Raw genomic sequence first — 27428 nt, 5'->3', positions numbered from 1 at the left:
CATAGTCCTGGGGCTTTCTCTATCTTTAATCATTGGCTCACTGCCCTGCCCTAATGTGCCTTCCTTCAATCCTCCCACCCCCAAAACTGCACTTGGCCTTGTCATTCTAACTCTTGTCACTATCAATCCCCTTGAAGGCATGGTCAACACACAGCGGCCATGTCCCCATATCCCCTCAACTGATTGTTCTTGTTCCATAAGGCCAACTTTATTTTGTAATTGGTAAACTGTCTCTAAAGGTATTGGTTCTTTATTTATTTTTATTCTTATCAAAGTAAGCTTTATATACAATGCATGGGGTCTAATAAAACTCAAAAATGTACAAAGCTTATAAGGAGCCCCACTCCCCCTCTTGCTCCTCCTCCCTGTACCCAAGTCTACTGCACAAAGACAATTGCTTTCACAACTTGCTAGGTTTTGTTCTGCTATTTACCTTCAAATTTCTAATAACATGAGTATTCTATCATGTTTAACTTCTGACATAGGATAATATTTAGCTATCTTACACCATCATTTCATACACCTCCCCTTCTGCCACTATCCCATATACCTATGGCAATGCATTTGTTTGCTTTAGTCTCTGTTTCACTTCCCTCAAGTGTAGGCTCCTTGGCTACCCATTCATTTTTAAGTTTGAGGTATTAAAATCTTGAGTGGTAGTTTTGGTTGCCCCAAAGAGCTCTTCTCCACTATCTTTAACTTTGTGGAATTATATCCTTTTATTCGTTTACTGTTTTCCTGATAGGTTTTCAAGAGGACAAAGAGATAAACAAATGTTCTCAAGCCAACCAGCTTAACCATTAACTTCCTAAACAATGCCAGTCTAAATGCTGCATTCTACTTCCTGGTCAGTGTGTTCCTATGAAGGTAGGACATACAACTTTCAATTAACTAAAAGGTTTTCAGTGTTTGTCCTACTTAACCACACTATTTATCAATCACTCCCACTAAAAATTTTTCCGTATGCAGGTTTTAAGACTCTGCTTTCTCTCTCTCTCTTTTTTTTTTTTAATCTAGCCCTCTTAATATTAGGTCTTATATTCTTTCACTGGTTCTTCCTCAACCTGCATTTTTTTCTTAATTTAATGTTTCAAATTAATATTTTTCACTTTACTTTGAGAAAAACATCTTTTTTTAAACTTTTAATTAGTGTTTGCCTGGCATGCTTTTTTTTCCAGACTTTTTCATTATATTTAAAGTATGTTTCCTAGAGTCCAAATATAGCTAGGGCTTTTTTTTTTTTAAAGACATATTTATTTATTTGAGATAGAGAGGTGGGGAGGAGCAAAAGGAGAGGGAGAGAGAGTCTTAAGTAGACTCCACACTGAGCATGGAGGCTGACTTGGGGCTCAATTTCTCAACCCTGAGATCAAGACCTGAGCTGAAGCCAAGTCAGACACTTAATTGTGCCACTCAGGTGCCCCTATAGTTAAGGTTTTTTAAAAATTCCAATCTGATATTCTCATTATTTTAGTAGGTATACTTGACTGTTTCTATTTAATATAACACTGATATGGTTACATTTAGGTCTAAATTTTATTTTTTGTTTTCTTCTGGTTTCCTCTGTTTTCTGTTCCTTTGCTTTCCCTTTCCAGACTTATTTTGAGTTTATTTTAATTTTTTTTAATTCCATTTTAATCAATCTATGGTCTTTTTGACTAAGGAGGCCACATTTAGGCAGAAATCTGAAAGGAAAGGAAGGTATGAACCACAAACAGATCAGTGGGAAGAGCATTCTATGTTTAAGGAATAGCTTGTAAGATGATTCTGAGGCAGGAAGGGAGCGTGGCATTTCCAAGGAATAGCAAAAGGCCAGAGTGGAGTGGCTGTAGTAAGAAAAGAGGAACATATAACAATGAAATCAGATGAGTAAACAACAATCAGATCATGTAGGGTCTTGGCTGGCCATAGTCAAGAATTCTGATTGCAAAAGAAAAAGAAAAGAAAAGAATCCAGATTGCATTCTAAATGTTATAGGAAGCAATGGAATGTTTTGAGCCAAGGAATAATTCGACCTTCTTTAGGTTTTTAAGAGGTCTCTCTGGCTGTTGTGTAAGAAACAGCATGCTGGGGAACAAGAACAAAATCAGAGAGGCCAGTTAAGAAGCTACTACAAAGTCCACAAAGGAGAGATGATTGTGGCCTGAATTAGGAGGACAGCAGTGGCAAAAATGAGAAGTGATGAATTAAAAATGTGTTTTGATGGGAGAGCTAACTGGACTGACTCATGAGTTGATGTGGGATAAAGAAAAGAAAGGGTTAATAATGATTCCCACTAGACCATGAGCTCCTCAAGGACTGGAACTCTGTCTTAATGATCTCTGTGATTTTACCACCAATGCCAGTTACTTGCCTTGTGAGAAAGAGCGTAAGATTTGGAATTAAGAAAGATCTGAGTTCAAATCTTGCCCTTCCTAGTTGGAAGATTTTATTAAGTACTAAATGGTATATACTTGCTAGATAACACAGGGCCTGAATTTAACTCCCCAACAGCTGAAGTCTTTTCCTCTCAACCCCCATTTTCCTCACTTGTTCCGCTCAAATACTGTGACCCAGAGTTCCATAGCTCACTTGCCTATCCCAAAAAAGTTCTTTAGCCTCTTCTTCTTGAGGGAATTCTAAATGGTATATCTCAAAACCAAAACCTAAAGGAGTTCAACTCTTAAAATTACATTTCTTCATAGTATAAATTCCCTAGAACAAGATTTTTCAGACACCTCCTTAATAATAAGTATTTCTGTGGGAGTAGAATCTCTAAAGTTAACTCTAGGACACAGAAAAATAATACAAGCCATCTCTAAAGGTGAAAAAATTAGGGAACACTCATTACATTCTTATTGTTATTCTTATTCTCATTGTTATTCTGTTGTCTTTCCTCAGAAACACAAAAGCAAAACTACCATTATTTAACCGCCAACTTCAAATTACTATTTGATTTTTGCCTCATATCTCTTAATCTTAATTCCAAAGTTAATTTAAAATAGACAATACAAATAAGATAAAAATGAAAATGATGAATTTTGTTTAATTATAATTAATAACAATTAATTACTAAAATACATTTTAAACAACCTATTTCTCTTTTGATACACTGCAGATGCTCTTTTATTGCAATTCTGAGTGCCTGTTTCCAGTAACTTAAAAGTCTATTCCCAGTAGCCTATTTTGAGCAGCCATTTTCTGCCCTATGCTAAACAAACAGATTTATTTTTATATATTTTCAGTGGGGAATGAGGAAAATTCTGAATGAGGAAGAATTAGCACCGAGCTGCAAAATAAACTGATACATAAATCATTTTATTTGCCAAATAATTGAGTCTTATTTGTAGCCAAGATACTCCGTGAGAGAAGGTGAGTGTATTGATAGTTCATCAAATCAGAAATACTTTTTTATATATTAACTGTTTACCTGTAATCAAAACAAAGTAAAAATACACATTTTTGAGCAAAGATTGTATTATTCATTCAAAGTACTTCAATACAGTTCTTGCTAAGTTTTTATTGCTTGTTAATATTGCCATTTGATACCAAGAAAAATTTGTTCACTAGTTTTCAGAAGAGAATGTGCAAAATCAAGTGGGTTCATTTTTACAAGTAAACAGGAAGGAAGGTTTACCTCCAATGCGAAACTATACTGCTGTAACTCTACGTAGATGAGTCCACGATTAATGAAAGTATTTAAAGTCACAGTTTCTCCAGCATCAAGAAGAAGCACAATTCCATAGTCTATTAATGCCTAAAAATAAAATAATCACTTACAACATAGATTTAACTCTCTAGGGCCTTCCACATTGGCTATGAACAAATGTGTTTATGCCCAAACGAGGACCTAACATGGATTTTTAATGTGACTTACTTTTATGGACAAAAATAATCACTCAGATTTAAAGGGTCCTGTTAACTAAATATTATAGACACTGCTATGTTTTTAATAAATGATCCACACTGTACTCGCCTTTCACATGTAATCTCTGGATCATCCTAAGGATTTTTATTGTATATGGTTTGGAATGGTTGAGGGTGGGAGACGCAATACCCTTCCCCCTCTCAGTAGTTTCACCAAATGACTTTTGACATTAAAGCACAGCGCTTGTTACCTTTTAAAATTTAATTCCTTTTTAGTGTTTTATTGTTTTTCCCACTGAAACCTAATCTTTATGGAGGCAGAGTTTATCTATTTGGTTTACCATTGTAAATAACTAACTCAGTGCCTGCCTCTAATGGAAGTAGATAAATTTTTGTTGAATGAATAAATCACGAATCAATGAAAATCGATTTTAATACACAAATAAGCACTCATTGGAAAATTACTTCAAAATATTTTGATAAGCATACTTATATTTTGAAAGACACTAATCTAAACTAAGAATTATCAATTCATAGGACCTTTCTACATTACTTTAATCTTTTTTTATTCTTTCCACTGACTCTATACCAGGTACTAAGAATAGCATAAATCTGGGGATTTATGGTTGGAACTTAATCTCTTATTTTCCTACTGAACATTTTGTCCAAAAGTGCCATATGGATTTCTATGATGTTTAAATGGGGTGTCTCTCAACTGGATGGGGGTTCCCAGATATAGGGCGCTGATGGGGTGGAAACTGGTGGCATGGGCAGTGACAGATTTCACCTGAAGCAAAACAAAGGAAGTAGAAGTATATCAAATACACAGCAAGTGAGTGGGCAGGCAGGCCAGCAGAGGAAAGCCTATAAGGAGGAGTGGGTGGACACTGTTTTTAAAGAGGGAGGGTGAAGAGGTATGCCAAGTTTGGAATCTCCTCCTTTTTTAGTAATTGTGTCAGGTTGTAAAAAGTCCTTTAGTTAGTTAAGGCCTACAGATATTTTAAGGTGGGTCACCTGACTGGGCTTTCTATTCAGCCAGGGGGTGGCTGTGGGCCGTTACTACCTATCATCGCTCAAACCTGTTTGCCTGAAAGTAGCCTCTACTGTTTCATCAGAAAAGGGTCAAATTTTCTATGCCTGTAGCTCATGCTAACTGAAAATACAAATAAGCATTTTACTATTTGCTCATTGGTCCTTCTCCAGTATTTCATTACCAAACACTCAAGTGTCTAAAAGAACTGTACAATTAAAAATCCTGTATGTGCGTTGTGACAAAATTATAAGCAAACCTCTGGCAGAGCTGTAAAAATAATTCATAATATGCATAAAACAAAACAAAACAAAACTAGAATGTTTGCAGTTTTCCTGTCATGGAATCCCAGAATATAAAACCTGTAAGATGCCCTGGAAATCCACTAAGCAGCTGAATAGGTGACACAGGAGGAAACAAAAGGTGGGAAATGAGATGTCATGAAGGTCAGTGAGCAGGATTTGGATCAGGCCTCTGCTATTATTACTAGATCTTCAGTCTTGGGGAAATTACTTAACACTAAGCCTCACTCTACTCACATATAAAATTGGAATATTAATAACATCATATTGTTGTAAAAGTCCACTTAAAAATATTTTGATTGTATGTTGGTAAAGCATATAGCTCAGTGCTTGTCACCCAAAAAGCCCTAAGTAAGTGGTAACAGTTATTTATATTGAAATGAGGTGGTAGGAAGCAGAATTCCCCTCTTCTTAATTTTTTATGATAGCATATCTTAGAAGAATGCCTAAGTGCATTTTCTGCAGAAAGGTACTTGGGTTTTCTCACTCTAGTCACGACAAGAATGCTGAGAAACAGGTGGAGGGAGACAGACAGGGAGGGGCAGACACTGTTAAATGACATCCGGTCCACACGCTGGAGGTCAGCTGGTTTTACAAAGCCACCTAAAGACTGTTAGCCAGAAGCAAACAAACCTGTGAACGCCAATCCAGCTTTCTACTCTGTGTGACTTGGATATGTTCCTAACTTCTCCCTGCTTCCATTTCCTCCTCTGTAAAGTGTCTTCGTTGGAGGAAATGTGTGAGCTGGCTGGCAGCCTCTAAGATAACCAATATGTCATTATTCTTGTTAGATCTCCAGGTAGTTTCTCATTTTAGAACACTGAATTAGAACACTGATTCTGCTAGGTATCAGAGATAACAAAAATGGGAGTTCCCTGCCCCCACCCAGTCCATTGTTTGTGGCTTCAGAATTACCCAGAAAAGGCAGGAATGGGGTGGGGAGGGAGCCGGTCAAAGATGCCTGCTGTGCAGGTTACTTGATAAATGATCCTTTAATTAGCTTTTAGAATCTTAACAACTCCTTCGTTAAAAATTAGTTATTCGTTTGTCAAGATTTCTGGAGGAAACCTGACAGACGGGCTGCCAGGAATTCTACAGTCTCTTAGGTAGGAACAATAGTTCTCAACTTCTTCCTTTCCATAGCAAATACCTCTCTAAATCTCCCAACGTCTTAAACAGATTCCACTGTCCAAATTTCAAGGAGGTTGGAGGAGAACAGTGGGAATGCGAGGTAGTCTCTTAGAGGAAAGCTTCACTAACTGTGGAAGTAGAGAGAAATGAGAAGGGAAGACAAGCAGACAACAGAACAACAGAGGAGAGAAGCGAGAGGGCGGGCAGGGCAATGAGAGGCCAAGACCAGCTGGCCAGCGAGAAATCTTGACTTGGAAAGGACCAGTCCTGCAGGGGTAGGGAAGAGAAGGGTAAGATTAGAAAACAGAAAAGACATTCTGCCCAGGTAGAAGGTGGATCAGGACAAACAGAGGAAAAAGTTTTACTGCAGCCATCATTTGGGGCTTCAAAATACACAGGCAATGCTTGTCGCTGGTCCCAGATCTGGAAACCATAGTGGAAAACTCCCTGCTGCGTCTGTGGTCTGAGTACTGTACAAAAAAAAAAAAAAAAAAAAAAAAAAAAAACCCTAAACAAACTTTTCTAGCTAATGTTGAGATTTTGAAGCAAAGATATTGTTAATGATCACTGCTTAAAAATTCTGCAAGCAATGTGCTTTGGTGAGTGCTGTGAAGTGTGTAAACCTGGCGATTCACAGACCTGTACCCCTGGGGATAAAAATATATTATATGTTTATAAAAAAATTAAAAATTAAAAAAAAGCATATTGGAAAAAAAAATTCTGCAAGCAGTATATCAGTAGAAACATTCACTCAAATGAGAATTGTGAAATATATTTTAATTTGTAAATACCTTTAAATGCTTATGAGCATTGTAAAATTAATTCTCATGTGACATTGCAAAGATTGTATAAATATATTTGGTGAGGACCAATAAAACCTTAAATATTCTTTGAAACTGTTCTTTGGTTTCTCAAGTTTGTGTGTGTGTTTATGTGTGTGTATGTGTATTTCCACAGGAAATACTTTTCAAAACTATAACAGAAGAAAATGCTTTACACTTGCTTTAAATGTGTTTACAAATGTGTAGTTTACTAAAATGGTCACTTACCATTCGAAGTTCGTTTATCTTGGTGTAGCATAATGCTCTGTTATAAAATGCTACATAACTGTTTTTGTCCATATTGATAGCTGTAGTTAAATCTGTAATCGCTAGCTTATAAGTCTGCAAAGAAAAAAATAACTAGATAAGAAGGATCAATCATAATGGACTGAAATTTAATTGCAAAATAAATTCTCGATTCTATCAAATTTTTTGGAACATTCATTTACCCATTCTGTGCATCATCTGTGAAATTAAGACAATTAAGCTAATCTTTCACAGAGTTAATTAAGATCTCTTGGTAGGAATTATTTATAATAATGTTTCTCCTACCCACAAATAAAATTCAATATATAATTTAATTTAGATGATTATCTTATTGCCAATATTGCTATAAAGCAAAAAGATTATACTTCTTATTAGTAAAAGAGAAGCCACATTCATCCAGCAAACATTCACCAAACCTTGCTTGCTTCTGTCACTCATACTGTTATGTAACATAATGGTCATGTTTTCTACCCATGGTCTCTTTCACTTCCTCTTTGATGCGTCTCTGATAACTTAGATCATTCATTTCTGTAGATAGTAATTTTCATGGACTTAACATGTAATACAAGGTCTTACCTTTGTCTTAAGGTATTATTTGCAAAATATTTCATATGAAATAGTTACAAAGAAAGGTCAGAAAAGAAAAGTAGGGAGAAACAAAGTATTCCATGAAGTATCAGATATCAATGAGGCTGCTCACACCATTTGATCCAGTAAGTTCCATTTAGGAGTCAATCATAAATTCCAGCAATGGCTTTGTTCTCAGTGTGTGTATTATTTAAGACAGCAAAATGGTAAAACAGTAAAATGCCCAACAATAAAAATAAACTATGGTAGAATATTATTCAGTCTTTAAAAATGGTATCTTCAAAAATTGTGAGAAGCAAGGCACAACAAATTTTTAAGTAGCATAATCCCAGTTTTGGAAAATACATATCATATTTTCAGGGAAAAAAAAGACTAAATGTAAATAAACCAAAATGCTCTCAGGAATTTTCACTTGATGATGGGGGTAATAGGTGATTTTAATCTTCTTTATTCCCCTATGTAATTTCCAAACCCTTTGCAATGAATATACGCTACTTTCTTAATAAGTAGTAAGTGCTAGTTAAAATATAAATATAAAAAGTAAATATCACTATTTTGTGCAAAATTATGAATTGAAATCCCTTTGATGTACTGTGAAAGCATAAAGGGTTCTATGCAGTTGTGCCCTTTATACCATGGGGATTCTCCCCCACAGAAGGAAAAAGGAAGCTAGTCACAACTTGACAAATCTGAGCATCCACGCACTCTAAAATCTCACTTAACAAGACAGGAAACAGCCCTACCTTGTTGTAGTATTTCAGAACTCCTCTGTAGATATAGGCACGCACACTCTGAGGATAAATTTTAATGGCCTCATTACAATTCAAGATTGCTTTGGAGTATCTGCCTTTCAAACCATAGAAGGCTACTCGGCTTAAGTATGCCTTTTCAGGAAAAGAGCAGAGGAAAGCAGGAATGAATATTTTAGTAAAGCATCAATTCTCCCAAAAGATATAGTTTGAACAAATCCATGCCATCCAAAAACGGTATAAAATATAGTCTTTTTTCCCCCACTCTCTTTTATTAGAAAATATTTCAAACAGGCACCTGGGTGGCTCAGTCCTTGAGCATCTGACTCTCAGTTTCGGCTCAGGTCATGATCTCGGTGAGGGCTGTGGGACCCAGCCCCGTGTAGATTCCGAGCTCAGTGGGGAGTTTGCTTGAGATTCTCTCTCCCAGTCCCTTTGCCCCTCCCCCACTCATGCACACACTTACTCTCAAATAAATAACTTTTTTTTTTAAGATTTTTATTTATTTATTTGACAGACAGAGATCTCAAGCGGACAGAGAGGCAGGCAGAGAGAGGAAGGGAAGCAGGCTTCCTGCCGAGCAGAGAGCCTGATGCGGGGCTCGATTCCAGGACCCTGAGCCAAAGGCAGAGGCTTTAACCCACTGAGCCACCCAGGTGCCCCTAAATAACTCTTTTTTTAAAGTAATAAAGTATTTTGAACATAGAGAATAATTTAAAAAATAGTACAATGAACATCCATATAACTACCATGTGGATTCAATGATTATTATTTCACAATATTTATTATATCTATTTTTCTGAACTATTTGAAAATAAGTTGTAGACATCACTATACTTAATACATAATACCTGGCGACCTCCAGGCTTTCCATTATGCAAACATTCTCCTAGATAAGCACACTATCATTATATATCTGAGAAAATTAACAGTATTCTCTAAAATCATCTAATATTTAGCATATTCAAATTTCATAGTCAAGCTTCACCTATTGAATTTTGTGTTGTCTGTACAGCCTCTTAAAAGGCAGGAATAAATGTGATAGCAAAAGATGAAGTAAAAAAATTAATAACAGTATATGAATCATAATAGGTACAATAAAATATTAACAGTATTTATAAACATCACAATTCATGAAGCACTTTTACGTAAAGCATTACTATTATAAACAAAATTTTTAGTTCAGGGGGAAATACAGATACAGGAATTATCAAAACACAGCCAAAAAGTAGGTATAAGTAACCAAATCTTGCTAATTAATAACAATGACATATGAAGATTTAGTAGTTTTAACAAATTTGACCCATTCTCCAAATCATTGAAATTATTCATTTAAATACCTGGTAATGTTTTGGATTGAGGGTAATTGCACGATTAAAATCCAGGACCGAGCTATCCTTGTGGAGTTTTACTTTACAAAGCCCACGTTGATAAAAGCCTTCTGCAAAATCAGGATTTGCTTTCACAGCTTTTGTAAAACAATCAAAAGCCTAGAAGAGTATTTTGTTAAGTAGTGAGTAGAACAGAGTGAGTAGAATATATTAGTGAAGATAAATGAATGAGTAGAATATATTAATTTAAAATGTTAATAAATTATAGTGTGTAACAATCGTAGAAAAGTTTTCACTTATCTTTGGTCACTTTAAATTCATTTTTCCCAGTGAACTTTGTTAAGAAAATAAAAGTAATATAAACAGGCCAGGTTTATTACTGTAATTTATAGGTCCCTTTACTCCCGGAGTAATGTCAATATAACCCATATTGTTAGATGACAGTACTTCTGGAAGTACAATTTTAATTGCTATTCTTCATATTGTGTTTATTCAAAGTACAACTTGTACATTTATTTTTCATGAGGTTCCAAGAACCATAGCAGATATATAGTTATGAAATTTCTTAACAGTGGAACTCTAAAATTTTTCCCAACATTGTAAAGCAAAGATAGGTTTGCTCTGGTTGTCCAAAAGGGCTAAAAACACAGAAAAGATTTATAATTAATCTTATATTTTAGGGGATTTCCTAATGGAACTACTAATTAAGTGCAACTCTTTTTCAAGTTTATGGAGTTGCAAGACCCTAAGAATACAGAGACCAGAATGGTGTGTGGGTGTGTGTGCATGACTATGTGTGTCTGTGTCTATATGTCTGTGTGTAGAGAAATTAAATTATGAAATACCCCATGTTAGCCATTATAAAATAACAATTATTTTGTCATATCATTAACAATTTTAAAATGGAGTCTGCTTGAGATTCTCGCTCTTCCTGTCCCTCTGCCCCTCCCCTGCTCACGTTCCCTTTCTCTCTACATAAATAAATGGTTTTTTTAAAATAAAGTACTTATAATTTAATAAATAAATTCTTATTGTGATAAAAATATTATGCTATAATAATTTCTTACAGTTAGATTTACTGTTTTGGTAGGAGTCAGACATTAGTCTTTGGAATACTGTGAACAAACAAGTCTCAAATAAAATGTGTTGAATAAGTAAAACAATATAGTAGGCATTGCAGAGTTCACACTGATTGTAATAAGCCAACCTTTATAAGAAATTTGGTCTAGGGCGCCTGTGTGGCTCAGTGGGTTAAAGCCTTTGCCTTTGGCTCGGGTCATGATCCCATGGTCCTGGGATTGAGCCCTGCATCAGGCTCTGCTCAGCAGGGAGCCTGCTTCCCACCCCCACCCCCACCCCTGCCTCTCTCTCTCTCTCTCTGCCTGCCTCTCTGCCTACTTGTGATCTCTGTCTGTCAAATAAATAAATAAATAAAATCTTTAAAAAAAAAAAAAAAAAGAAAGAAATTTGGTCTAGTCACTCACTGTATAGGTCAGAAAAGGAATTGAATGCAAAGAATGATTTTCTATAATCACAAATAATCTATGCTCTTAAACATACAAAATACCATTTGTATGTTGCCTTCTTCCATGTAACAAAGACCCAAGTTATACAGACAGTCTGCTGAAGCTGCTACCGCATTTGGTCCTTTATCAGAATGAGAAAAGATATCCAATGCCTTTTTAAACATTCTCACAGCTTCCTAGAGTGATAAAAAAAAAAAAAAGACGAGAATGTTTCTTTCTGGTATTTATTTAACGTGATGAACAAGACAGCTTAAACATTAAAGGGAATCCTGAGTGCACAGCCTGACTCACATTTCACCCTAGGCACACAGGCCTGGTAATGACACAGGCCTTGTCAGTGCACTGCCAGACAAGGACCCAGGCAGGGAATCTGATGGCAGGGAATCCCACCAAGGTGCCTCACCTACAATCCACTACTTAAGCAGGCTTATACATGCGCACTTTGAAGCTATAATTTCTAAGTTCTAAAGATTATTTTCTCATAGCCTAAAATCAACTTAAATTTATAGACTAGTTTATGGCCAATTCTTTAGAAATGTTCCTGGAAGAAATACTAGACAGCTATTAGATAGTAAAGGATTTCCAATGATAATATCTGATGTGGTTTTAATCAACCTGTATTTTGTCCTACTGTCCTCTTAAGGGATTCTGCTGGCACCAGGAAATGAACTAACATCAAAAATCACCCATTTAAACTAGTTGAAATTCATTAATGAAAAAAATTCAATTTCTCAGACAGAAATGACTTTTTATAACAAACTAATGGGTACATTTATCTATATGGAAATACAAATATTTATGACTCTTTAGCCCATTTTTTAAATTATATTAGATTACTAAAGACACCATGAGATTTAGCTTGGATATGCTAAGTGTCCTCTGTGCCCCCCACTTAACTTTTACTTCATATATTTACAGCCCACCTTAATGTCCATCTTTCCACCCTCACTCTCCGATGTGACCTTGCTGTAGAAAAAAAAGATATCACTTTCTTTCTCCACTTCCCTCCTTTTTAGTTTTCAGTGTATCTTTATCTTCCTTCATCTCCATCTTTTTTCTCTCCTGTCTTTGAGTGGTTTCCTTTCTTCTCCATTCCAGAGCTAATTTCTCAAGCTGTATCCTTGACCCCAACTCCTTCTGCCCCACTGGAACATAAGTTATTTCCTGCCTCTTCTGGATTACTGCCCCTTCACTATCTCTTGGAGTCCATTGAGTCTTCCATCCCATTTAAAATTAAAGTGAACACATCTTCACTTCCTCCTGCTGCTTCTCATCGTTGATGTCCTGCCTGTCACTTCTTCACGACTCTAAAAAAGTCTCCTAGGGAAGCTCTGGTGGGGCTTGCAGGTAAAGCATATTTACATTCTAAAGAGTATACTATGTCTGTTGTGTGGATAAAAGCTTAGAAGAGAGCAACACGGTTGCTATCATTCTAGCAAAATAAATGTGTGCTTTGGACTAGGATAATGATCACAGAAATAGAGAAAGGAAGTAGAATTGAAAGATATTTAGAAAGAACCAGGTGAACATCACTATTGATTGGATAGAAGAGGGCAAAGGTAACCCCGAGTTTCTACAGAACAATGGGTAGGGGCAGAGAAGTTTAAAGTAAACAGAAGAGTATTCCAAAAAGAAATTTGATATCATAAAATGTCAATTCTCCTTACAATAACCTAGAGTTGACAGAATTTTTAATGGATCTTGACAAGCTGAATTTAAAATGTATATAGAAGAGAATAACCAGGAGTTTCCTAGATAAAAATATGGTGTAGGGACTAGCTCTACCAGATATCAAGAACTATAATAAAACTATAATAATTAACTATCATAATAATTTGGACATTGTAGGGGCACCTGGGTGGCTCAGTCAGTTGAGCATCCTACTCTTGATTTCAGCTCAGGTCATGATCTTGGGGTCATGAGCCTGCACTGGGCTCTGTGCTCAGCAGGGAGTCTTCTTGAGATTCTTTCTCTCTCTTTCTGCCCCTCCTCCCCCTGCTCTCTCTCTCTCTCCCCCTCTCTAAAAATAAACACATAAAACTTAAAAAAAAAAAAAAAGACTACACTATTGGGCCAGGGATAAATAAAAAACTGACCAAAAGAACAGAATAAAGAGCCCAAATTCAGATCTGCATATACATGAAAACTAGATGTACCTCTTCAGATCTTTGGTTTGAGAGAACATTTCAATAAATGACACTAGAACACCTGGATATCCATATGGGGAAAACTGATATTTTATCACTTATCTCACACTCAAAGAAATCATTTAAGTTAAAGTCTTAAATGGAAAAAACAAAACTTTTAAGCATTTAGGAGAAAATATGGAAGAATACCCATATGACCTTGGGGTAGGGAAAAATTTCTTAAAACAAGATTTTTTTTAAAGCCATGACAATAAAATAAAAAATATATTAATTCTACTACATTAAAATTAAGAACCTCTATATAAGACCAGGCACACATTCAAGAAGAAACATGGCACACATAACTAATCAAGGATTAATATACAGAATTTATTTTTTAATGCCTAAAATCAATAAGAACAAGATAAACAAACAAAAAATAAGTTTAGGATATTGATGAGACAGGAAATATGAGAGGTTACAAAACATATAAGATATTCAATCTGTGCTCAAACAGAAAAATGGGAATTAAGATCACAATGAGACATCAGTTTTTATCTCCTAAGTTGAAAAAAATAAAGTCATAACTAGTTACAGTAGAGGATGGAAATGAACAGTCACACACGTATATGACAGGTAGGAGAATAAACTGGTACAACCCTAGGTAATAATGTGTCACTTTCTTGAAAATTAGATATTCACATTCTCTACACACCAGCAATTCCACTCTCTAGGAATATATCCTAGAAAACTACTCCACATGTTAACAGAATACATGAAAAAGAATATTTATAGCAGCCCTATCCTTAAGAGGAGAAGAAATAACCCAAATGTTAACACAAGAATCAATAAATAAATGTTATAATTTAGTTATATTTTAAGAAAGTATGTTAGCCTTCATTCTAATAAGCACAATATAAAATCCCTGTTAATAGATTAGTAAGTGTTATCCAAGACTTTTCACCTTGTTTCTCTTGGCCTTCATTTGGGCTTTTGCTAGTAGAATATACATGGTGAGCTCAGGCCTGTTCAAAGTGACACTATCCAAGACCTGGATGGCCTTGTCATGGTTTTCACAAAATGAATAAATGAGTGCTTGCTGTATAGGACTCAACTCAATGAGACCTAAAAGGAAAAGAAAGTTTATCAATACCTTTACCAAGTATCTAGGATTAAATTAGTTTAAAGAAGTCAAGCAATTCAATAATTTATATTTGAAATATTAATTAATAAATCAATAAATCAATACATCAATAATACTAAAATCTGTTTACCACCAACAAAAATAAGACATTCCAATTACAAACAACAACAAAAACAAAAAAATAAAAGTATAACCCTGGCATCTCCTATAATAATCTCTCACAAGATTCATTTCATTATGAAGCATTTAATAGTTGACTATGTACATATGAAACTGAAGATATAAAGTTTCAAATCTATCTTTGATTAGAAATAAACCTTTCCTGTTATCTATATATAACTATTGCAAACAGTATAAACATTTTTAGGAGGTATTTATTTTTAAATTAAGACAATTTTAATTTTGCATTGATTATATTTACCTTTGTTCATTTCTGCTACTTGATAAATAGTAAACTTTGCAAGATCATAACATTTCATCATAAGAAGATATTGTCCTCTGGAAGAAATAATACCTTTTTAATTCTAAGCAGTAAAAAATAATTTTTCTAAAACAAAACGACTTATAATAAGTCACTTACATTTTTGTAATTATAATACTTTTATTCATACTTCATATGTATGCTAAAAACAATGAAAAAATTATAAATATTTAAATAGTCTAAATAGACCAATTACCATGCAGATGTGATGAAAAACAATTTAGGAAAAGTGAAGCTGAAAGAAAAATGCTCAATTTTTTTCAATGATCTGTATTTTAAATTTTGTACTCTAAACCCACAGCTAACATCATACTCAGTGGTAAAAAACTAAGTTATCCACTAAGATCAGAAATAAGACAAGAATGCCCATTCTTGCCACTTTTGTTTAACATAAAGTTCCCAGCCACAGCAATCAGATGAGAAAAAGCAATAAAAGGCATCCAAATTAGAAAGGAAGAGGTAAAACTCTCACTATTTGCAGATGACATGATACTATATAGAGAAAACTCTAAATACCAAAAAAAAAAAAAAAACAACTATTAGAACTAATAAAAGAATTCAGTAGAGTTGCAGGATACAAAATGAATATAGAAAAATCTTTTGTTTCTATACACTAAATAAGGAAAGATCTGAAAGAGAAATTTTTTAAAAAATCTCATTTATAATTGCTTCTAAAAGAAACAAATTCCTAGGAATAAATTTAAACAAGGAGGTGAAAGATATGTACTCTAAAAATTATAAGGCATTGATGGAAGAAACTGAAGTTGACACAAGTCAACGAAAAGATATTCAGTGCTTATAGATGAAAAACTATTATTATTAAAATGTCCACGCTATCCAAAGCAATCTAGAGATTCAGGGCAATCCATATCAAAATACCAATGGCTTTTTTCAAAAAACTCGAACAAATAATCCTAAAATTTGTATGAAACCACAAAAGAACCCAAATGTCCTAAGAAATTTGAAAAGAAGAACAAAGCTAGAAGTTTCATACTCCCTGATTTCAAATTATTCTAAAAAATTATAGTAATCAAAGCAGTATGGTACTGACAGAAAACAGAAAACAGACAATGGAAGAGAATAGAAAGCCCAGAAATAAACACACACTGGTATGGTCAGTCAATCTATGAAAAAGGAAGCAAGACTGTGCAAATAGAAGATACAGTCTCTTTAATAAGTGGTTCTGGGGAAAAATAGCTATATGCAAAAGAATGAATTGGATCATTTTCTTACACCATACACAAAAATAAACTCAAAATGGATCTAAGACTTTATCTTATGTAAAACCTGAAACTATAGAACTCCTAAGAGAAAACATAGACCAAAAACTCTGTTATTGGTCTTAGCAATATTTTTTGGGGGGATCTGTCTCCTCAGACAAAGGAAACAAGAGCAAAAATAAAGCAATGGGACTACACTAAATGAAAAAATAATAAGTCTTGCACAGCAAAGGAAACCATTAACAAAATGAAAAGTCAACTTACTGACTGGAAGAAGATATTTGCAAATGTTATATCTGATAAGGAACTTGTATCCAAAATATATAAAGAACTCGTACAACTCAATACCAGAAAAAAAAACAAATAATCTGATTAAAAATGGGCAAAGCACTTGAATATTTTTCCAAAGAAGACACATGGATGGCCAAAAGATGTTCAATATCATCAGGGAAATGCAAATCAAAAGCACAATGAGATATTACCTTACACCTGTCAGAATGGCTATTATCAAAAAGACAAGAAATAACAAGTATTGATGTAAAGAAAAGGGAACTCTTGTACACTGTTGATAAGAATGCAAATTGGTACAGCCACTATGAAAAACAGTATGGAAGTTCCTCAGAAAACTAAAAATAGAAATACCATATGCTCCAACAATTCTACTTTTGGGTATTTATCCAAAGAAAGTGAAACACTAATTCAAAACAGTATATGCACTATCTCATTGCAACATTATTTGCCACACCTAAGATATGGAAGAAATCTAAGTGTCTGAAAAGACAAATACTATATGATTTGTATCGTATACAAATACTGTATCATTGTCTGAAAAGACAAATACTGAATGATTACACATGTAGGATCCGAAAGCCAAATGAACAAATAACAAAAGCAGTTCTTGGATCTAAATGATCTAAACCAAATGAACAGACTACAAAAGCAGAAACACCCATAAATAAAGAGAATAGTTGCAGGGGGGCGGGGGTAAAATCAGTGCAGGAGAATGGAAGGTATGGGCTTCCAGTGATGAAATGAATAAATCATGGGAATGAAAGATTCAACATAGGAAGGAGAGTCAATAGTATTGTAATAGTATTATTTAGTTGGTAACTACACTTATGGTAAGCATAAAAAACAAGGTAAAGAGTTACTGAATCACTATGTTGCACACCTGAAACTAATGTAGCATTGTGTGTCAACAACATTTCAGTTTTTAAGAAGATATGGTATATATATATGCAACAAAATATTGCTCAGCCATAAAAAGTTCACCCATCCCCTCCACCAGCCTCCCCTCTGGTAACCCTCTGTTTGTTCTCTTATTAAGAGTCTGTTTTTTGGTTTGTCTCTTTGCTGTCCCCCACCTTGTTTTGTTTCTTAAATTCCACAAATGACTGAAATCACATGGTATTTGTCTTTCTCTGAGTGGCTGGTTTATTTTGCTTAGCATTATACCCTCCAGATCCATCCATGTTTTTGCAAATCGCAAGATTTCATTCTTTTTGTGGTTGAGTATATTCCACTGTATATATACACATCTTCTTTATCTATTTATCTACCAATGAACACTTACTTGGGCTGTTTCCATAGTTTGGTTACTGTAAATATTGCTGCAATACACATAGAGATGTATATATATCTTCAAATTAGTGATTTGTATTCTATAGAGAAATACCCAGTAGTAAGATTACTGGATCATAGCATAGCTTAAATAGTTGTATTTTGATGCAAGGATAGAGCAAAGGGGAAATCTGATTATTTCATAATATAAATTATCATAAAATTAATACAATAAATACAATAGCTATATCTGACCTGTTAATTAGAAGAAGGCCACTGCTGGGAGATTGAATGCAAAAAGAGGAGCTAGAAGGATCAAGAGGGAAGTAAAGATCTCAACAGCTATCTCATGTGCCAAGTTATCCAAAGAAGAACTCCATATCTATGTTCATACCTTATTATATATAATTGGATTCCATCTGGCTGAAGGTGGATAGCACGCGATAACTCTCTTACTGCCTCTTTCGGTTTATGTAACTGTTGAGTGATAAACAGAAGCTTTCCTTATAATACTGATTGCTTCCCTTCTGATGTTTCCCTCCCACCAATCAGTATGGAAATTTTGCAAGAAAATCCTCTAGTACACATTTTTTAAGAATCATCAAAATTATTTATTGCAAATAAGATACAGGAAATTTTTTTTAAGTTTATGATGCAAAGTCTTTAGTTCCTTAAAACCACATAAATGTGGTTATATCACAATTTATAGTTTGTTTTCCCTTTTCACTTAGCTTTTTGGTTTTTTCCTTTAACCAGAACACCTTTTCCACGCTAGTTAGTAAACTAGCATGCAAAGGATGGTAAAATAAAAACTACTAGTAAATTCTACTTAAAAATAGGGGAGGAAAGCAGTGCCTGGTTGCCTTAGTTGGTTAGTGAGCAACTCTTAATTTCAGTTCAGATTAGGATCTCAGGGTCATGAGATCAAGCCCAGCACCTGGCTCCATACTCAGTACATGGAGTCCACTTGAGATTCTCTCTCTCCCTCTGCTCCTCCCCTTGCTTGCACATGTGCACTCTCTTTCTCTCTGAATAAATAAATAAAATCTTTAAAAAAAAATAAGGGAGGAATAACAAGTTTGCACTTAATAAGTAAGTGAATGAATAAAACAAAATACAAGAACAATGGAAATTATATGTTTAAAATCAATATATAATGTATACATTGATTATTTCCTTAATACAGGTCACAGGAGCATAATCTAGGTTTGTACAAATGTGGGAGGAAAAAACCTACTATCACTGGGAGTAGGAGGACTCTAAAGACCCCAGCAAAATGAACCTGGGACATCAACAACTCCTCCTACAACGCTGACATAGTGATACAAAGAGGAGAACGCACAAAACTAATTTGTGCACAGAAGTAGGCAGCATCTGTTGAAATATACAAACTGTCTGGAGGAAATAGTGGGTGGAGTCAAAAGAAGGAATCCAGAAGTAGGGAGTATGAAATGTGTTTAAATAAATTTGAGAATTTCCATAGAACTTCAGTGCTTCTCAAGCTGATCCTGCTCCACTTTGTGTAATTAATAAAGCATCTAGCTTCATCATGTCTGCATTGTTCCACCTGTTCCAATATCTATGCATTGAAGAAACCCTGTTTGGGAAAGATGGAGGCTCACGGTCTGATCTTTATAAGTTGTCCTGGGGTAGGACTTCTCCAGGCAGCCTTAGATTAGATTCTCTTTGTAGGCTGAACACACGTAGTAGGCATACACATTCTTCCATGTATAAACACAGGGTTTGATTTGCAATTGTTTTATTTACATGAGATCATGCTGTGCACACTTAACACTCTTTTCTGAATCTTGCTTTTCTTATTTGACAATACTGGTATCATTCTAATTACTGTTTTTATGACTACATAGTATTCTATGGTATGACTCAACACAATTTATTCAACCATTACCACATAGACTTTTTCCTCCTAAGAATAATGACACTTTGAATATATGTCTTTATACCCTGATATCGTGTAAGTGTGCCCAGAAGGAATTCCAACTTCTCCAGAAGCCTTTAGCTCCATTAACATGGAGTTAAGCAAGTATGTCCATCCCTTCCCCAGCAATAGTGAAGAGCAAACTTTCCCTGAGGCAATACTAAGTCTGCCCTGGTTCTTCTACCTCCATCATCAGGAAGAGAAGGACTTTGCGTTGGACTCCAGTCACACTGGGTCCTGAGATGTGGACAGTGGAGAAGACCCTCTAGCCAACTCTCGGTGGACAAGCAGTATGAGCAAGAAATAAACATTTGCTATTTTATTACAGTGACTTTTTGTGTTTTGGAGATTTTTTTGGTGTGTGTGTTTATATGTGTTAGTGTGTGTATGTGTTTAACCACAGCACAAACTAGGCTATCCTGACTGAAATCCGTGTGATTAGAGGACTTCTAGAAGACAAGGGTAGAAATGTAATAAGGAGCCAATTCCTGTGGCTCTTGCAGGCCTTTGGCTTTTGCAGGATAACTATTAAAGGGTTTTGGGCAAAGTGAAATAATCTGACTTATGTTTTAATAGGATCATTATAGCTGCTATGTTGAAAAATCCATCAAGAAGTAGGAAAGAACAGAAGCAAGAAGACCAAGAGGTCCCTGCAGTTATCTTGGTGAGGAATGACAGTGTTTTGGACAGGATGGTTGGTGGTGGAGTGGTAGACAGGGGTATCTATCTTGAAAGGCAGAAACAGCAGTTAGTAGAGTTTATCACTGGAAAGTCCGATTTGATTGGAATCAGAGAGGACTTTTTACTATTTATTGCATTGTTTGATTTTATAACACTAAAGTTAAATTACACTTTTTAATTTAAGTAACTTCTAAAATTTAAACAATATTAAAGGTAAGCATGAACGAGTAGGATCTCATTATATGCATGGATCCCATTCTACAAACCCACCTGCTCACTATACACACACACACACACACACACACACACACACAGAGTCCAAACAACAGACTGCAAAACATTAACAGCAGTTGTCTCTAGAGAATAAAATTATGGATGATTTTTAACTTATTTACATACATATATTGCATGAAATAAATATATATTATTTTTGGAATAAGGAAAAAAGTTATTTTTTAAAATTCATGCCTCATAAGTAGAGTCTTTATGCATAGGTAATTATAGTTAACTACTTCTATATAATATTTATTGCTTGAAAATGCATTAGTCTCTATAATTACCTGAGAACAAGTACATTAATGGCTAAAATTATATTGAACAGGTAGATATCCAGAAAAATTTTTAAAAATTTTTAAATCGAGGTTTTCAAAACCTAAATACCTTCTGATAGGTTTCTGCTTGACAAATATAGCTTTGAATATATAAAGGATCAAGTCTAATAGCCTCAGAAAAATGCAAAGTGGCTTCAAAGTAGTTATCCAAGTATAGCAGATGTATGAGGCCGATATTTATGTAAGCCAAAATAAGGGTTCTAAAAAAAAATGAGAAAGCAAAACCTTGTTAGACATTTTAATTATTACAAATGTTTTTCAGTTTTGAATGAACCTAGTGAAATACATACATCAATATATAACAGGGGTTTTTTTTAATGTTTTACTAAAGCAAAGTAAATCAATTAACTATTCTCTATTAAAAATTATAAACACTTTATAAAAATCCTTAGTAGAGAATCAACATTTGTAGAGAGTATGCTAGGAACAGAATTCCTGAAGTCCTCAGGCAATACTTTACTCTTCCTTGACTTAATCTTGTCTTATCTTGAATTACAAGTTTAGTTTTTCTCAATTTAAAATTTTCACTTCAGGCTATATTGTATTTGCCCTGAGTAACAGAAACAGTAATATTTCCAAAGCCGGGGGTTAAAAATCCTCTCCACATAGGTATAACCCGGCTTCTTTTCTATATCAACTAAATGTATTTTTTTCTCTCTTAGAATCCAAAAAATTTTAATATATAAATGGTCTTAGAAATTACTTGATCCAATGCCTTTATTTCAAAATGAGGAAAACTACATATTCTATAGCCCAGCTTCATTAGAAGCCTAGACCCTTTGCCTAAAAGATACCAGAGTTTGTACTGCCCGTTTTTTGGCCTTTTTTCAACTTAAACTCTTTTCCTTCCCTTCCTGGCTCAAAAATATCCAAAAGAAAACTACCGGGGCCATTATGGAGCCATTTTCTACCTTTTCTGAGTCAAACTTAAAATTTACCTTCTATAAGCTAGGTAAACATTCTGCTGGTTGGCAGTTGGCATGCTCTGTTACTTTTTTTGGACACCTTTCATTTTAATGAATGCTTCATTGAAAAGAAAGGAAAGTAATTAATTCTGTGATTTAGAGCTGAGGCTTCTGACTAGTGTGTGCAATTCTCAGTCTTTGTTTCTTCCTGAACCTACGTTCTAGTGGAATTGGGTTTTTTCTTTTTGCTTTGCTACGCAAAATGAAGTCAGAAGTTCTAAATAGAGAGTTTCTTCCGATGGAATCATATGTTGTGCATAGCGGTATCAAGCAGAATATTTTCTCATTCTTTTTTTTAAGATTTTATTTATTTGACAGACAGAGATCACAAGTAGGCAGAGAGGCAGGCAGAGAGAGGGGAAGAAGCAGGCTCCCTGCTGAGCAAAGATCCCAATGCGGGGCTCAATCCCAGGACCCTGGGATCATGACCTGAGCCGAAGGCAGAGGCTTTAAACCACTGAGTCACCCAGGCGCCCCTCTCATTATTTTAAAAGTTGGTGACAGCTTTTCATGAAGTTAACTTCAAAAACCCCTAACATGGGTATCCCCACACTGCTGTTAATAACTTTGTATTGTTATCTGTGAATTGGACTCCTCTCACATGCATGCAATCTCTAAAATTTGCAAAAGTATCTGAGGCAAACCAATGTTGGGAACAGGTCTTATTTTAGAAGCCATCTTATTTTCAGAAGTAGTATTCTGTTTCTAAGATGGCTTTATAAGTATCTCATTTTACAAGGTTATTAATGATGAGGGGGAAAGGCTTTTTTTCTTTCATTCTTTTCTTAATTTTATACAAATGTGAAATCAATAAGAATAAAAGGTAAACATACCTTTCTAGAGAAATAACAGTTTCAAAGTCACAGATTGCCAGCAACCAAAGTTTTAGATCTGCATAGAGTATGCCCCGATGTAGAAAACAACCAAGATTCTCATAGCCATCATTTATGAGAGCTTAAAAATAAAAATATATAGCTTATTCAGGTTCTGAACAAAAATAACTGAATTATATTTTAGTCTTCACCCTACTTATTGCTTATTCTTACACTTTAACATTTTATAAAACAGGTCTGTGATGAATATATTTGGTGAGTAAGAAGTAACATTCACATAAAAATGTATGTGTTTATAAGTAAAAATGTGACTATCAAGGTTCAAAAACTCATTAAAACTGGAAGAAATCCTGATGGTAATCCAGGATAGTCCACTCACTTCATAGATGAAGAGATTAAGTGCAAAGGAACTAGGTTCATTAACCACAGTCATGTTGCAAGTCAATGGCAAAGATGGAACCTCTGAGTCACATTAGTGGATGGCAGATAGAAGAGCACCCTTGCCCTTGATGACCTGTTTATTATCAGGAGGGCATTGCTATTGGCCATAAAAAAAAGGCTCTGGTACAACCCCAGACTGGAGTAAATGGTAGAGATCAGGTTACTACTCAACAACACAGAAGGGCAACTCAAAGAGGCTACTCCAAGGCCAGCAGAGCTTGGAGTTAAGGCAAGCAACTTGACTATGCATGTGTCAAATAACAGGAGTGTGGGGCGAAAAGAATCTTCTCTCAGTTCTCCAGGTGTGTGTCTCTCATCTGTAACTGGTCTAGAGGACATCTCACATCTCTTCACTTACTAATTTTCCCTTCACCTTTTCAAAAGCAGGTTGGTGAATTATATGGGTTTTCCACAATATTTGATCCATGTCTTCTAAGCTTCTCAAGCCCATTCTGGCCAAGAAGGGAAATTTTTGCCAAAAATGTGCATAGCGCTTAGTCTGGAACACAATCTCACAGTACTAGATTTTGGGAAGTATATCTAGTGTAAGCAACGATCATACAGATTAAATAAATAATCCCATGAAGGCAGTCTGACTGCTCCATTCACGGTATGACTGGCTGACAAAGAGCAACTCAGCTGCAGTTTCAGGGTTGCCCTATGATGGGAAAAAAAAAATATTAGAATTACTTCACTTCTCTGGGCCTCCACTTCTTCATCATGGATGAAATTAACACCTACGTCATAGCATTATTCTGCATATTTATTGAAACACCATATATAGCCTTTAGAATAGCATTTGGCAAGTAGTCAAATGCCGAATATATGTTAGATGCTATTACTACTTGGAAAACGATCTTAAGGGTCCTTTTTGAATGTGGAAGATAAAACTCTTTAGGCTAGGCTGCAGACAAGGATTAAAGCCAAAATCAAGCTGGTCTGCTCTGAATAATTAAATGACAGGGATTTTGTATTATTGTGATAGTCTAGAAAAGAGGGAGTGAAGATTCCACAACTTGGAAAAGAGAGAATTATGAGAAAGAGGCTTAGATGACTGGCGAGAAAGGAGTCTGGCCAGGTGGCAGATGGACAGGGCTGACAGAGAGAAATAAACTTGAATAGAAAAGGGTGCACTTGACCTTCAAATTTAAATTGTTTCTGTTAAATTTGTCCTTTGAACCCCAAAATGTTCATGAACAGTAACCACAAGAATTGTGTGGATGAACAAAAATGGAGAATCAATCAGAGAGCAGAAATTATATGCAAAGATTATAAGAGAATTAAATAAGACCTTAACTTGGTCTTCCTTTCCAAAAGTCCTTAGAAGGGAGAACACCAGAGTTCTTTCAGCACATAAAATGGACTTTTGTGTTGTTTTATGTGAATATTCATGGGAAGGGTGGCCTCAGAGCTGTGCAATTCTCTTTATGAGTCTAGTTGTCTCTTAATCTCTAGATACTGCCTTGTCTAAAATGATAGGGTTCTAGCACTTTGCACCCAGGGGAACACAACCACGTTTGGAATGTTGGTCTCTGGCTATAATTATCCTACCAAATTGGGTTAATTTATTCAGCTGGGGATGTTTACTGAGTGTTTACTCTATGCCCAGAATTGTGCTGGGCCTATTGATATACCAAGAATACAATGATACAGGGCAAAGTGGAAATGGTTATCTTTAGCTATTGGCATCCTATCACTAAGGATTCTCAAAGTCATTTTTATGTAAGGGTTAAAAAACTCTGAATTTGACTAGTCAATGGGCTGGGCTGGACCTATGGAGTAGGACACAGCCCACCAGGAAAATTCGCTGCAAGCTGACTAGAAATAGGCCTGGATTTCCAGAAATAACCTCAGAATTCAAAATATAAAAAGAAATTTCTTTGATATGATATTCTCCCATTGCCAAAGTTACACACCCATGTAAGTACAAACACATTCACGTTCACTAACAGGGCATACTAGGAACACTTCAGCTAAACCATTGTAGCTTGTAAATATATATAAAAATACATATTACATAAATATATATTAATATATAACTATATAAATATACATAGTACATTAATCCTCCCATATTAGTATTACATTTTCTGAAAGTGAACTGGTGAACTTCAGATCAAATTCCTATATATGTGTAGTTGAAGGTGCAGTACCTGAAACACTATAATCCTGCAGTGCTCTAAAGGGGCTACTCTTCCTAAATAAGCAGGCTCTGTAATACAAAGCTAACCAGTTATTAGGATCTAAGTGAATTGCCACAGAAAAATCTTGAGTTGCTTGTTTATAATATTGTCGTTTAAAATATGCTCTTCCTCTGTATGTCCTAGAAAAAGATAAAAATATCATTTTAATATGTATTGCAAAATACACATTTTTCTCTTTTTTGTAAACACAACTAATTTTGTATTTGAATAATAATTTGTGATTATTTCCACTTGCTTCCCAAAAAAGTTTAGTGATGATGCTAATAGCAAAAAAAAAGAGAACTTCTTACAAATAATCAATTGTACTTTATTGTATATATAATTACATGCTTAGAAATAATATGCTATATGCTAATTATATGCTTAGTAACTCTATTATATTTTTTGCACTTATCAGAGAGATGTGTCAATAAAATAAATGTGAGATTTATTTTAATTATGTGAGTACCCAAAATGTTTGACTAATTTATACAACATTATTCTCTAGAAAAAACAAATAATTCATTTTGAAGGAAATGGGTCTCAGTGAGTGGAGTTGTTAGATTTTTTCTCTGGCATTGTAGATACGCCCAAATAAATGGGAGTCTGTTTTACATGGATGAAATTTCATCAGTTGTGTGATTGGATTTTATCTCTTTTAATTTCTGACTCCAATTTTGAAATTATCATGAAAATTCCATTTTCAGTCATTTACTAATGTAAAGCAAATCAGCTTTTAGAAATAAAGTAGACAATAAGGAAAAATAGGAATAATGAAGTTATGCTATGAAGAAGTTAAATCCAGTATAGGGGGGATAAAGAGATGTTTAAGAAAGTTATAAAATCAATGATAATTTGGAGAAAAGAGTGCAGCCAGTATGTTGGCAGACTGGTAACAAAGGTCTTTCAAAAGCACTAAGCATCCAGAGGGGCACCCGCATGGCTCAGTCAGTTAAACATCTGACTTTGGGGGCGCCTGGGTGGCTCAGTGGGTTAAGCCGCTGCCTTCGGCTCGGGTCATGATCTCAGGGTCCTGGGATCGAGTCCCACATCGGGCTCTTTGCTCAGCGGGGAGCCTGCTTCCCTTCCTCTCTCTCTGCCTGCCTCTCTGCCTACTTATGATCTCTGTCTGTCAAATAAATAAATAAAATCTTTAAAAAATAAAAAAAAAACATCTGACTTTGGCTCAGGTCCTGATCTCCCATCGAGCCTCAAGAGGCCTCAGCTCAGCAGGGAGTCTGTGTGTCTCTCTTCATCTCCCCCTTCCCCTGTTCATGCTCTCTCTCTCTCTCTCTCAAATAAAAAAAAAAAAAAAAACAATTAAAAATATATTAAAAATAAAAAAGGCACTAAACATCCTGAAACCCAGGATATTTTATCCTGCAGTAAAATATTTTTTGTCCCATCTTTAAGACATGTCTTGTATATTTTCTAATGACTACAAGAATGTTATATTTATTTTTAATTACTCCTGTTTCCTAAGAATAATCCTAATATTTTTCATCATATACATAATTCTGAACTTAAAATTTACAGAATAAACCTTCAGTAATATTTTTGTAAGATATCATGAAGTCACATCAATTCCTCAAACACAATGACTTTTACATCCTTTCCTTATTTTGCTTCCATTGCCTCATACTTCAGATCCTC

At 34.9% G+C, this 27428-nt stretch overlaps 1 protein-coding gene across 3 annotated transcripts in view; it reads right to left on the bottom strand.

Moving 5' to 3' along the window:
• Positions 1 to 27428, bottom strand: part of TTC6 (tetratricopeptide repeat domain 6) — a 228482-nt gene that overhangs the window by 29343 nt on the left and 171711 nt on the right. For all 3 annotated transcript variants that reach the window (XM_013046238.2, XM_045067622.1, XM_045067623.1), the window contains 11 exons: positions 25746 to 25915; positions 23152 to 23272; positions 21403 to 21553; positions 18517 to 18599; positions 15283 to 15359; positions 14682 to 14842; positions 11633 to 11767; positions 10075 to 10224; positions 8729 to 8869; positions 7359 to 7472; positions 3617 to 3736 (listed from right to left, as the gene is read on the bottom strand). In XM_013046238.2, the coding sequence (XP_012901692.1) occupies positions 3617 to 3736; positions 7359 to 7472; positions 8729 to 8869; positions 10075 to 10224; positions 11633 to 11767; positions 14682 to 14842; positions 15283 to 15359; positions 18517 to 18599; positions 21403 to 21553; positions 23152 to 23272; positions 25746 to 25915 (1423 nt within the window). The remainder of the gene's footprint in view (positions 1 to 3616; positions 3737 to 7358; positions 7473 to 8728; positions 8870 to 10074; positions 10225 to 11632; positions 11768 to 14681; positions 14843 to 15282; positions 15360 to 18516; positions 18600 to 21402; positions 21554 to 23151; positions 23273 to 25745; positions 25916 to 27428) is intronic.

The sequence above is a fragment of the Mustela putorius genome, unplaced genomic scaffold (assembly GCF_011764305.1).
Source record: "Mustela putorius furo isolate JIRA1106 unplaced genomic scaffold, ASM1176430v1.1 tig00003898_pilon_pilon_pilon, whole genome shotgun sequence".
NCBI lineage: Eukaryota > Metazoa > Chordata > Mammalia > Carnivora > Mustelidae > Mustela > Mustela putorius.
Note: the sequence above shows the minus strand (reverse complement) of the source record. Positions and strands in the feature narration are given on the sequence as shown.